Source organism: Chiloscyllium punctatum, chromosome 5 (assembly GCF_047496795.1).
Source record: "Chiloscyllium punctatum isolate Juve2018m chromosome 5, sChiPun1.3, whole genome shotgun sequence".
NCBI classification, from domain to species: domain Eukaryota; kingdom Metazoa; phylum Chordata; class Chondrichthyes; order Orectolobiformes; family Hemiscylliidae; genus Chiloscyllium; species Chiloscyllium punctatum.
This window is the reverse complement of record NC_092743.1, coordinates 116,091,383-116,104,593: the sequence shown is the minus strand read 5'-3', so window position 1 is coordinate 116,104,593 and position 13,211 is coordinate 116,091,383. Positions and strand designations below refer to the sequence as shown.

The 13,211-nt window shown below is 40.7% G+C and overlaps 1 protein-coding gene across 1 annotated transcript in view; it reads left to right on the top strand.

The window, feature by feature from the left end:
- cdk13 (cyclin dependent kinase 13) overlaps positions 1 to 13,211 on the top strand; it is a 77,633-nt gene that overhangs the window by 3,094 nt on the left and 61,328 nt on the right. The window contains exon 2 of the mRNA XM_072571164.1: positions 186 to 827. Within this exon, the coding sequence (XP_072427265.1) occupies positions 186 to 827 (642 nt within the window). The remainder of the gene's footprint in view (positions 1 to 185; positions 828 to 13,211) is intronic.

Sequence of the window (13,211 nt, the reverse complement as noted above, 5' to 3'; positions counted from 1 at the left end):
AATATTTAATAATTCACACTTATTACTGCAAGGAAATGACCTTATTCAGTTCTTATTAATGATGGATACACTTAAAATGATTCAGATTTTTTTTACGTTCAAATTACATGCTTTTTTTTTCCTTGAGTTATAATTATTGATTGTATTTGTTAAACCTATATTGATGATATGATTTATACTTTTAGGAGGCCTAAGTCACGGAGCAGAAGTCCCTATCATTCTAGACGATCGAGATCCCGCAGCAAGCACCGTGTATCAAGATCTCGTAGCCGGCAATCAAGCATTTCACCAAACAGTTTAACTTATAAAACCAGTCTTGCAGCTGAGCTGAGTAAGCACAAAAAAGCTAGAGCTGTTGAGGCTGCTAAAAATAATGCAAAAACTTCAAATGCACTTACTGTGACTACTGCCAAGGCAAGTAGCAATGCTAGTTCAACGACGACAGCCCATACATCTCAAACAAAAGATACAAGAGAGGCAAATAAGCTCAAGTCTGAGCGAGTGACAGTTTCCCCATTAGATACTGGGATCCAGGTTTCAGTTAAAAGTGAGAAACCTAAAGTCAAGGTGACTACTCAGGAGGTGAAAATAGATCTTGACTCAAACACAGAAAAAAAAGAAGCAACACCAATGAACATGGGGTCAAAAATCCCCAAAGCCCAACCGTTGAAAGTAGAATTAATCACGCCAAAAGAAAAGCTCAAACAAACTGTGCCAAATGAAGCTGCAAAGGAGAGAGAGAAGAACCCGAGTCTACAAACATCAGCTCTGCCATCACTACCTCTGCTCCCAGTGCTGACTAAAGAGGGACATGAAGAAGTGAGCAGGTGAGTGTTGCAAAACCTGATGGAGCATTCACTTATGAGATTTTGGAGAAGTTGGGACATGAAGTGATGAAGAATTGATGTAACTTTTGAGGCTTCATTGTTCTAATAAGAGAGCAGCCCTTTGTGAACGCTGTTTTTTGAAGTTAAATTTTTTCAAATTCTAAGAAGGAACATTTATGTAACCGTTTTATTTCTTTAGAACTTTCAGAAGTGGTCCAAGCAAATTATGTCAAAAGTGAAACACTAAACAAGTGTACTTAATTTATTCACAGCTGAGTCACTCAATAAAACAATTAAATGACTATTTGATCAGTTTTGGTGATGTTGGTTCAAGGATGAATTTTAAATAGTTTCTGAAAAGAATTTCCTATTTCTATGTTGGCATTATGCTTTGCCAACATTGGATATTAATTCAATGCAGAGGCCATCTATTTGCACATCAATAGAAACGCTGACACTTGATCCAGGTGACAGAAATAGGCATACCTGACTTGCACTGAATCAGTTTGTGCATATGTGATTTCCTGACCTCTAGTGTCGCTGGTGTGTGCTCATCAGCTGGTATCAGACCTTGTTTGTGCCTGTCTGTTGAAAATTCTGCTTGTTTAGCAGCTGTCTCTGGTGCATACCATCTACCTGCAGCTCTAAGCCCTTGCTGTGTCTTGCTCTGGACTCTGGCCTTTGTTAGCCCCATCTTTTATGCTTTCTGTCGTTCCCACAGCTATTGATGTACAAACAGCTCTTGTACACCTCCGTGCAGGAAGTTATATTGCATAAGGATGTGAATGTAGAGATGTGAACTCTTCTTGAAAATATTAAACAAGTAGTATGTAATCTTTCGAAGCAATTTTCTGGCTGACGTTTGTATGTAATGTCCATTATAAGATTTTGTTTTGGTAACTTTAACCGACTATGCTGCTTAACATTAAGTAGTCGTTGTCAAAACCAGTCATTGCCAAACTTTGATTTGGTTCCCTTTTTCAAGTCGTGTGCTATTCTGAATTGAAGCTCTGTCATGCATTCTGGGAACCCCCAATGGACAAATCCTATTTTTGCAATGCTTTGGCCTCCAGATATTGGACAAAAAGCCTTTTGGAATGGCTTAAGCATAATCTGATAACTGTATTCAGTGTTGTTGCAGAGAGGCATCAAGAAGTTGCTTTGACAAAGGGTCAGTTAGACTCAAAACGTCAGCTCTTCTCTCTCCTTACAGATGCTGCCAGACCTGCTGAGATTTTCCAGCATTTTCTCCAGCATCCGCAGTAATTTGCTTTTGCCAAGAAGTTGCTGGTACTTTTTGAGAAGATTTGTATGTTTTCCAAAGTGGAGAGTACTAGGTTAAGTTTCGTGGCACTGGGGTGGAGGTGGGTTTAGTGAAAACGTTGAGTAAAGATTTTAATTAAATCATAGTTTACTTAAGAGAGAAATCAGGAGAGCAAAAAGGGGACATAGTTTTGCAAATAGGGTTAAGGAGAATCCAAACCGTTTTTACAATACATTAAGGGAGAGAATAGGGCCCCTCAAGGATCAGCAAGGCAGCTTATGTGTGGTGTCGAGGGGATGGGGGAGATACTAAACTGTTTTGCATCAGTGTTTACTGTGGAGGAGGAGACAGGAAAATAGATGCTGACGTCTTGAAAAATATCCATATGACGGAGGAGGAGGTGGTGCAGGATGTCTTGAAACGCATAAAAGTGGATAAATTCTCAGGACCTGATCAGATATACCCTAGAAGTCTGGGGGAAGCTAGGGAGGTGATTGCTGGGCCACTTGCTGAAATGTTTGTATCATCCCTAGACACAGGTGAGGTGCTGGGAGACTGGAGATTGGCTAACTATTTTTGAAAAAAAGCCAGGGAATTATAGACTGGTGAGCCTGACATCAGTGGTGGGCAAATCGTTGGAGGAAATCCTGAGGGACAGGATTTACAGGTATTTGGAAAGGCAAGGACTGGTTATGGATAGCATGGCTCTGTGCATGGAAAATCATAGTTGAGGGTGTGATACTGGAAAAGCGGAGCAGGAGAATCGACATTTTGGGCACAAGTCCTTCACCAGGAATCCTGATGAAGGACTTATGCCCGAAATGTCGATTCTCCTGCACCTTGGATGCTGTCTGACCTGCTGTGCTTTTCCAGCACAACACTCTGTTAACTCTGATCTCCAGCATCTGCAGTCCTCACTTTCTACCAGCATGAGAACTCATGTCTCACGAACTTGATTGAGTTTTTTGAAGTAGTAACAAAGAGGATTGATGAGGGCGGAGCACTGGGCGTGATCTATATGGACTTCAGTAAGGCGTTCGACATGGTTCCCCATGGGAGACTGATTAGCAAAGCTATGTCTCATGGAATACTGGAAGAACTAGCCATTTGGATGCAGGACTGGCTCGAATGTAGAAGACAGGCTGGTGATGGATAGTTGCTTTTCAGATTGGAGGCCTGTGACCATAAGGATTGGTGCTGTGTCCACTACTTTTCATCATTTATATAAATGATTTGGATAGGAGTATAAGAGGTATAGTTAGTAAGTTTGCAGATGACACCAAAATTGGAGGTGTAGTGAACAACGAAGAAGATGACCTCCGATTACAATGGGATCTTGATCAGATGGGCCAATGGGCTGAGAAGTGGCAGATGGCGTTTAATTTAGATAAATGCAAGGTGCTGCATTTTGGAAAGGGGAATCCGGTCAGGACTTATACATTTAATGATAAGGTCCTAGGAAGTATTGCTGAACAAAGAGACCTAGGGGTGCAGGTTCATAGCTCCTTGAAAGTGGAGTCGCAGGTAGATAGGATAGTGAAGAAGGTGTTTGGTATGCTTTCCTTTATCGGTCAGAGTATTGAGTACAGGAGTTGGGAGGTCATGTTGTGATTGTACAAGATATTGGTTAGGCCACTTTTGGAATATTGTGTGCTGTTCTGTTCTCCTCTCCTCCCCCCACCCCAATAGGTAGGATGTTGTGACATGTGAAAAGGTGCAGCAAAGATTTACAAGGATGTAGCCAGGTATTGAGCTATAGGGAGAGGCTGAATAGGCTGGACTGTTTTCCCTGGAGGCTAAGGGATGACCTTATAGAAGTTTATAGGGGCATGGAAATGGTATTTTCTCTAGCGTGGGGGGGAGTCCAGAACTAGAGGGTATAGATTTAGGGTGAGAAGGGGAAGATTTAAAAGGGGCAAGTTTTTCATGCAGAGGGTGGTGTGTGTATGGGATGAGGTACCAGAGGAAGTGGTGAAGGCTGGTACAATTGCAGCATTTAAAAGGCACCTAGATAGGGCCAAGTGCTGGCAAATGGGATTAGATCAGATTAGGATATCTGGTTGGCTTGGACGAGTTGGACCAAAGGGTCTGTTTCCGTGCTGTGTATCTCTGATTCTATGGATTTTGATTTGGGAAGTTTATATTCCCCAATCATTCGTTCACCTGCCAAAACATTCTAATTTTTTAAAATGTTCAACGCGCCTGGTTGTTTTGACTTGGACAATATGGTATTCTAATCCTGAGAGAATTTCGCAATGCTGTTTCAACTTGTTTACAATCTGTTGTATTTGATCATCAAAGCTGTTCTGTTGCAGACTTTAATGTAACAAACAATGCAGTTAGATATGTTGGACATGCCCTTCGTAAACCCAGTCAAAGAAACATCAGGATTGAAATGATGTGTATTTTATTCTGTAGTTCTCAATTTTCGAGATTTAGGAATTATTCCTACTTGTATAATTAAGCTATTTTTGGGTTAAATTCTGTAGTGATATGGACCAGATTTGGTTTAGATAATGTGGTTAAAAATTGATTTCAGCTGCTATAATGTATTTGTAATGTAACATGGAAGCATAGATGATGAGAGAAAGAGTAGACCATTTGACCCCTTGAGCCTGCTCTATCATTTAGTTTGAATATTGCTGATCATTATAGTTCAGTACCCTAATTCCACTCATTCAGCCTGTCCAAATCTCACTGCTACATGTTTGTATCTTCAGTGCTGCTTAGCATGAAGTGCTATCATGCTTGTTGGACATTGTTGAGACAGATTTTGATTGGCTGGTAGCCTGAATATGAACATTCTGGATAGAATCCCAGAACCCTTGAGCGTTCATGCTAGGACTCCTTACTTTCAAAGATTATGCCTCTAAACATCTGACAGAAGCTTGTGCATAGACTCATGGCTTTAAGCACATTGCTGCAGTGAAGAGCCCAGTAGATCTTTGCAAATTTTTTTGAGCAATTCTTTGTATCCTCTTCAAAGTGGGGCAGTGTCAGGCTTGGTCAAGTGGGGGGGAATGTAAATGTTGAATAAAGATTTTCACAATCTGATTTTATTTGGGTATCTTATTTTTCCAAAACAGTGATCCTCCAAAGTTGAATGTTTATTGGATATTTGGGTACAGTGGTTTGTCCACGTTAATATCAAAAAAACTCAATCTTTTTGTCAGTTGTCTAGTTTTTCAATGTACATAACGTAAAGCTGTTTTTTTTTTGCTTACAGCCAGGACAGATATCATTAATTTATCTATAAATAGGATATTAAATCGCTCCTAGCAGCTTAAGGAATAAATACACCATCTGGTGTGCCAGTGAGGCATATGTGAGCAGGTACGACGAGATCTCTGCCAATTACTTATTTAGTGGTCTAGATTATGAAGAGAGAATTTTCACCAAGACCAAGACTTCTGTTCTGAACAGGTTTGATTCTTTCCGACGCCCACTGGCTGAGAGTGTCTTGCCAATGATTGTTTTTTGAACCTAAATATGAATAATGGCTGTATGGAGATCTTGACTGAAGAACCTCAAGTACTTGGAAGTATACTCCAAAATAACTCTTCGGAGAAAGCTAGAATGGAGGAAAATCCAAATTGAGGCTCTGGCCAAGTTGTGTCTTTGTGGATATCCTCTATCCTCTGGTGTTGTGTCTGATCTTGGAATGCTTGATTCTAACACTGGAAATAGTTGAGCTCAACACTGAACTCTTTGAATATTAACACATTGTGAAGTGCTAAAAGTAATTTTTTTTTTGTTGAATTTTACAACAATTTATGCCAGACCATTGGCTTACGCCAGTAACCCCAAGTTCTGGCATAATTACCATCAACCTAAGGATCAAACAGGTTCAATGGAGAGTGCAGTTGAGCATACTTAAAAATGGAGCAACCTGGTGAACCTGCTAAATCAGGCTACTTGCATGCCAAACAGCATGAGCAGCAAGTGATAAATAGAGCTAAGCAATCCCACCACCAACAGTTCAGATCTAATCTCTATTTCTGCCGTGTTTGGTAGTGATGAGTGGTGGGCAGTTAAACAGCTCACTGGAGGAGTAGGCTCCACAAATATCCTCATCCTCAATGAAGGAAGAACCCAACACAGTGCAGAAGATAAGGTGCAAACATTCACAGCAATCTTCAGCCAGAAGTGCCGGGTAGATGATCCATCTCGGCCTCCTCTGGTAATCCCTAGCATCACAGGTGCCAGTCTTTGGCCAGCTTGATTTTCTCTGTCAAAAAAAAATTGGAGGGATTGGATAGTGTCAAGGTTATACCCCGGCAATAGTCCTGAAGACTTGTGCTCCATAACTTGCCTAGCCAATTTCTTCTAGTACAATTACAACCTGATAATGTGGAAAATTAGTCCGCCATGTCTTGTAAACAAAAAGCCAGATAAATCCAACCCCTCTGATACTGTCCCATCAGTCTACTCTCAATTATCAGTAAAGCGATGGAAGATGTTATTAAGTGCTGTCAAGCAGTACCTGCTCGGTTCCACTCAATTTGTGTTCTGCAGGGGGCACTCAACCTCATTTGCAGCCTTGGTTCAAACATGGACAAAATACTTCCATAGGTGAGGTGAAAGTGACAGCCCTTGACATCAAGGTTGGATTCAACTGGATATGCCATTAAGAAACCCTAGCAAAACTGGAATCAGTGGGGATCAGGGGCCAACCTTCCGCGGGTTGGAGTCATACCTGGCACATAAGATGTTTGTGATTGTTGGAGCCAGTCATCTCAATTCCTGGACATCTGTGCAGCAGTTCCTCAGAATAGTGTCCTAAGTCCAACCAGATGCTTCAGATCACCTTAGATGGATCCGTGCATCTCTTTTGACATGTCGGAGAAGGAAAGTAACTTTGTGGACAAACTAACTTGATTTGAACAATTGTAATACGTATAAATAGTGTTGTTTGGGTATGTGTTTATCATTCTGTAAAAGAAATGGAGGCAGTCTGGTTGGAGCTTTCTTTTTTTTCCTCCTATTAATTATTTGCTCCATCGATGACCTTCCTCCATCATGAGGTTAGAAGTGGGTGTTCACAGATGATTGCACAATATTCACCATTTATGAGAGCTCTGAGGTCACCACATAAACATAATGGCTACAACAGCAGGTCAGGCTAGGGTACTGCAGCAAGTAACTCACCTTCACAAGTCAGGGATGTGATGAAATGTCTCCCACTCGCATGGATGGATGCAGCTCCAATAGCACTCAAGAAGCTTGCTACCATCCAGGACAAAGCAGCCCACTTGATTGGTACCACTTCCACAGGCAGCCATTCCCTCCACCACCAATGCTCAGTAGCAGCAGTGTGTGCTATCTACATGACACACTGCAGAAATTCTCCACAGGTCTGAGAAAGCATCTTCCAAACCCATGACCACATCCATCTAGAAGGCCAAGTGGAGCAGCTACATGGGAACAGTGCATCCTGCAAACTGGAGAAGAGGATGGCTGAGGTGGAGCACAGGGTCACAGTGGTGGAAGCTGATGCCGGTTCATCCAACGATAGGATCCAAGCCCTGGAGATGCAGGTCTGTAATTTGTGTTACCAAGTGGATGATTTTGAGAATAGGGGCAGGAGAAAAAACATTCAGATCATCAGTCTGCCTGAGGGTGAGGAAGGTGAGTGGCCCGTGGACTCTGTTGAGGACTGGCTTCCGAAATTCCTTGACTTGGAGGCTGGCACGAGAGGGTTGAAGATAGAGGTCACCGAGTCGCAGCGAGGAGATCGGGTCTGGGTCAACGTCCTCGACCTTGTCCTCTCCTGGTGCGGTTCCATCATTACCGGGATAAGGAGGGAGTTGAGAGAAGACTGATTCGGTAGTCTACTCTGACATATCCGGCGGTGCTTCAGATCACCTTGGATGGATCCATGCATCTCTTTGACACGTCGGAGAAGGAAAGTGACTTTGTGGGCAAACTAACTTAATTTGAGCAATTGTAGTAAGTATAAATAGTGTTGTTTGGGTATGTGTTTATCATTCTGTAAAAGAAATGGAGGAAGTCCGGTTGGAGCTTTCTTTTTTTTTCCTCTTTTAATTATAATTTGGTTTAAGTTATGTCTGGCAGTGATTGAGATGTACATTTTCAATTTATAAGTTAGGATATACCAAAGGATGGGTGGAGTATTTATTCCCCTTTTTAAAAAAAAATACATTGAGTAAGTATTTTGATCCCGTAGACACTGAGAATGAGGAAACGTTGGATAAAATAAATAAATAATTTGCTTTTGTCACCACTGTAGTGGACAAAAAAAATTCCAATGATAACTATACGTCAAGTGGAATGAGAAGAGGAACTTAGTGAAGTTCTAGTTACTCGGGCAATGATACTAAACAAAGCAAAACCAAAGAAACTCTGAGCTCCTCTCAGATCTTGATGACTTCTTCATAAGATCTTAAAAGAGGTGACTGTTGAGATTATAGATATATTGGTGTTAATTTTCCAAAAGTTCTCAGATTCAGCAAAAGTCCGTCAGACTGGAAAATAGTAAATGTAATTGTTGTTTGTCTCGGAGGGTAGTGTGACTTTGGAATACTGCATCAGACTCTAGTGAAACCAGAATCATAAAAATATTTTTAAGACTGAAGTAGCTCGATTGTTTTGCCTGATAAGAATCTAATGTTACTGGGGTTTGGTGAGAATGTGAAACAAGCAGATCAGTTATGATCTTATTGAATAGGAAAGTAAGCCTAGACCTATTATCAATTAATGCATATCCATGTTGATGCTGGGTGAATTGGTAAAACCATGTGACAAACGTTTTTTCCTGTTTCTATATGCCCTGTATGAATATGTTCAAGCCTATCTTAATGTAGACCTCATGGCATAATCACTTGTTTGTCTTTGAAAATTACATTCCTAGACTAGTTCACCTCTGACCAGAATGTATCCACTTGATCAGGCATTTCTTGAGCATGTTTGGGCTATCTGCCAATAACCTCCTTGAGCTGTTGCTGCTGGGCATTATCAGATGTAGCTTGCTGTATCAGCTCTGTTTGGCTATAACCAAAATAAATGAGATTGAAGATGACTTCATAAATCAAACTCTTGAGTTGGCAGTATCAACTTGGAGGTCTCGAGGAATATCTTTGTTCTTAGCTAGACTTGGAAGGCTGCACAACTGTAACGTCAACTGCAACTATGGTTTATGTTGGATCTTTACAAGTAGTTGATTTATTCTTGGGGTGCACTTGAGTGCGTTTAGTCATGTTGTTTATAGAAACAGTGTAACTTGAGGATTTAGCGCACAGGTGGATTAACTCGATATCTTCCATGTCTTGGTTGTTGATTTGGGGTTGGGTGGCTGTGCAATCAGATTTTGATGTGTCACATCCCACAAAAAGTTACAGCTTGTTCACGAGGATTTTTAACAGCAGTTTAATGACTGTTTTGGGTAAACATATGTCTTGAAAAATATTGTGTGGAAGTGTTAAATGACTCCATAATGATTAAGTACTGACATTTTAAAAGACTTTAGATCCATACATTAGATTTTTATTATATTCCAGCTTCTACCATTGTCCCTTGCGTCTGTTGCAAGTGATTTTATCTTGCTCTGCAAAATGTTTTGAAGTGATTTTCGTGTTAATGCTTGGCCGTCTGTGTGAATTCTCAAATGTAATTGGCTTGGTGGCATTCGTGCAGCTCCATGCTGGGTTATTCCCATTAAATGATGTTGCACTTGGTTGAGGATTGAATGAGTTAAAGTGTTTGTCATGGAGATGGCTTGATCTTTCGCTGACACATCCTTTCAACTCAACAGTAGTCATCGTCATTTTGCTACTGATTCCACCTCTCGGTCAGTGTATCTTGCAGAAGGTGTTGGGAATATTTCTTGTAAAATTACATATAACAAAAGGATGATTTCTCTAGCCGTGATATTGTTTTGGAAATCCCTCCACATATTTGACCCATAATGTTGTTTGTTTTCAACTTAGTCTATTGTCATTTAGAACATTGTCAATCAAATTGCCAGTTTAGAAATTAGAAGCTGCTGATGGCTAAAACTGGTATGTATGAGTGTACCGTACTCTGCAAATGTGAACTGATGTAAAGAACAGATTACATGAGCCTGCTCATGTTTTTAATATAATAGCATACTTGTGGTGCCAAGGCATACAAGGGCTATGAGCTTAAGTGGTGGGAAATGGGATTGAGTAGTTAAGTGCTTGTTTTTGTCAGAAACTTGCTAGGGCAAAGGGTTGAGTTCTGCACTGTAGACATCCATGATAATGTCTTGTTGTGAATGGTGAGCTGTGGTGAAAGAAATCATAGCCAAATTCCTTTTTTATATTTCTGCATTCGTGGGTTTGTTTTAAATCTCAACAAATCAAGAAACCTGGATGAAAACCAGAAATTAAATAGATTGGTCTAAATTTTGAGATAATCAAGTGTTTAGTCATATGACTGACTTGAAATGCAGATTTCATCTCCATGAGTATGAAATTTAGTGTCATGTAAATATGAGTGAAGAGTTATTTGAAGCATAAAATTGAGACTGTTGATCTTGGGGAAATAGATCCAACCAAAAGCAAAGTAGGAAATACAAATCTTCCTGAATGAATTCAGGATTCATATTTTCTTGTTTTGATGAAAACTTGATCGTGTTATGTTTCTAGATTAGATTAGATTACTTACAGTGTGGAAACAGGCCCTTCGGCCCAACAAGTCCACACCGCCCCGCTGAAGCGCAACCCACCCATACCCCTACATCTACCCCTTACCTAACACTACGGACAATTTAGCATGGCCAATTCACCTGACCTGCACATCTTTGGACTATGGGAGGAAACCCACGTAGACACGGGGAGAACGTGCAAACTCCACACAGTCAGTCACCTGAGGTGGGAATTGAACCCAGGTCTCTGGCGCTGTGAGGCAGCAGTGCTAACCACTGTGCCACCGTGCCGCTTCTACTGGAGTTCTTGCTCAGGATAGCATGAAAGAAAGCAAACAAGCAAGCTACTTTTTTTGAGAACAAACATCCTGTTTTCTAAGTTTTACTGTGAGATTTCTTTCATACAAAAGATAAATGATGGGTAAGCAAGAATGCAACAGCACTCTGTGTCTTATGTTGTCACTAGCAAGATGTGTAGCATCTCATAAGATTAATTAAAGACTTACACTGTCTGCTGTGAGTGGAACGACACCGAATATGGAAGGCAATTTGCTTCCATTTCAGTTTTCCTGTCTGACTATGCTTAGCCCTGGAATTGCTAATAGGGCAGGGGTCATTGGGGGACATCTAGTCAAAGCAATAAGTGATAGAGTCATAGAGATATGCAGCATGAAAACAGACCCTTTGGTCCAACTTGTCCATGATGACCAGATATCCTAAATGAATTTGAGAGTATTTGGCCCATATCCTCCAAACTCTTCCTATTCCTATACCTATCCAGATGCCTTTTAAACATTATAATTGTACCAACCGTCACCACTTCATCTGGCAGCCCCTTCAAATACCACCTTCTGTATGAACGTTTTAAATCTTTCCCCACTCACCTTAAATCTATGCCCTCTAGTTTTTGGACTCACCACCTTTGGGAAAAGACCTTGTCTGTCCACCCTTTTCATGCCCCTCGTGATTTTATAAACCTCTGTAAAGTCCCCCCTCAGCCTCTGATGCTCCAGGGAAAATAGCCCCAGCCTATTCAGTCTCTCCGTATAGCTCAAACCTTCCAACTCTGGCGACATCTTTGTAAATCTTTTCTGCATCCGTTCAAGTTTCATGGTATTCTTCCTCTAGTAGGTAGACCAGAATTGCATGCAGTATTCCAAAAGTGGCTTAACCAGTGTCCTGTAAAGCCGTAACATGATCTCCCAACCCAAATGCTCAATGCACTATATAAAGAGACTGCTGCTATGGCCCATAAACAGGAATCACTCTTCCTTTGATTCACTGAACAGACTGTCTATCGAGCAGCTAAAGGTAGGGCTGGATCTTCCTATGTGGTCGTCTGCCCAATCAGAAGCTAGGATGGCCGATTGAAGATAGAAGTTCATATCATGATGCCTCCTGGAAAATATTCAGCCAGAGTTGGCAAACTTTGAGCTGGATGCACCACCTTTCTCTGATTTCTCAGTGTATCCCAAATGAGCATAGGAATTGGGAACAGGAGTAGACCATTTGCCTGCTCTACCATTCATTAACATCACAGCTGATCTAATTACTCCACATTCCTGCCTATCCTGATATATTCACCCCTAGCTTAGAAAGTCTTGGACATGTGAAAATTTGGACACCCTAATAATTTAGGAATTTACTGACTGCTGTGCCGGGATTAAGGTTAGGGGCTATTTGGATCAGGTTTGGCTTTTTATTTGATCGGTTAAGTTAGGGTTTATTTGATGGGCTTGACATCCTCCCTTACCTAATTCTAAATGCTCTGAATAAATCCAGGCTATTGGAGAACAAAGTGAAAGCATCAGGATAGGCCTTTTTTGAACTACCAGTTGATGGATATACTGAAGACCAGTGCAGGACAAATTGCAAAACATTGACTCATTTGAGACCAAAGAGAATTTTTAATTTTGCTGTGCTGTCTCGTGATTGCTGACCAGTTAGCTGGTCAGAATTTTTGACCATTATTGTAATAAATTTTAAAAAAAATTCTTGCTTAAATCGTTATGTCAAAATTTGGGTGGAAGGCTTAAAAGGTTCTTCTGTGTGCAATGGTATATTTGCTGCTTTTAGCAAGCCCTCTCCACAATATTATCCATGGGGGCACTATGGTATACATAGCGCCATTAATTGCAAACAGAATACAAAAATAATTGATGCAAACTAACTAGCTTTCAAATTTTCGAATCTTAAAAAGTTTAACTACTGAATGCATTGGTCTTCTCATGCCATATTAAGAAACGGAATTGTTGCACCAGCAATTTCTACTTCAATTGAAGTAGACATCTCGCTTAGTGGCATAGGTTTTCTGCAAGCAGGCTGCAATGTGTTTTTAATCATCTTCAACTTAACAGTTTCTAATTTCCTGATTATTATCCCGGGTTGGCTAGGCTATTTGCATGGATTTTGATAGACTAACAGCCCTCAAAAGAAAACAAACAAAAACATGCTTTTACATTGCTACTTCCTAAAAGGTCCACAATGCTGTAGA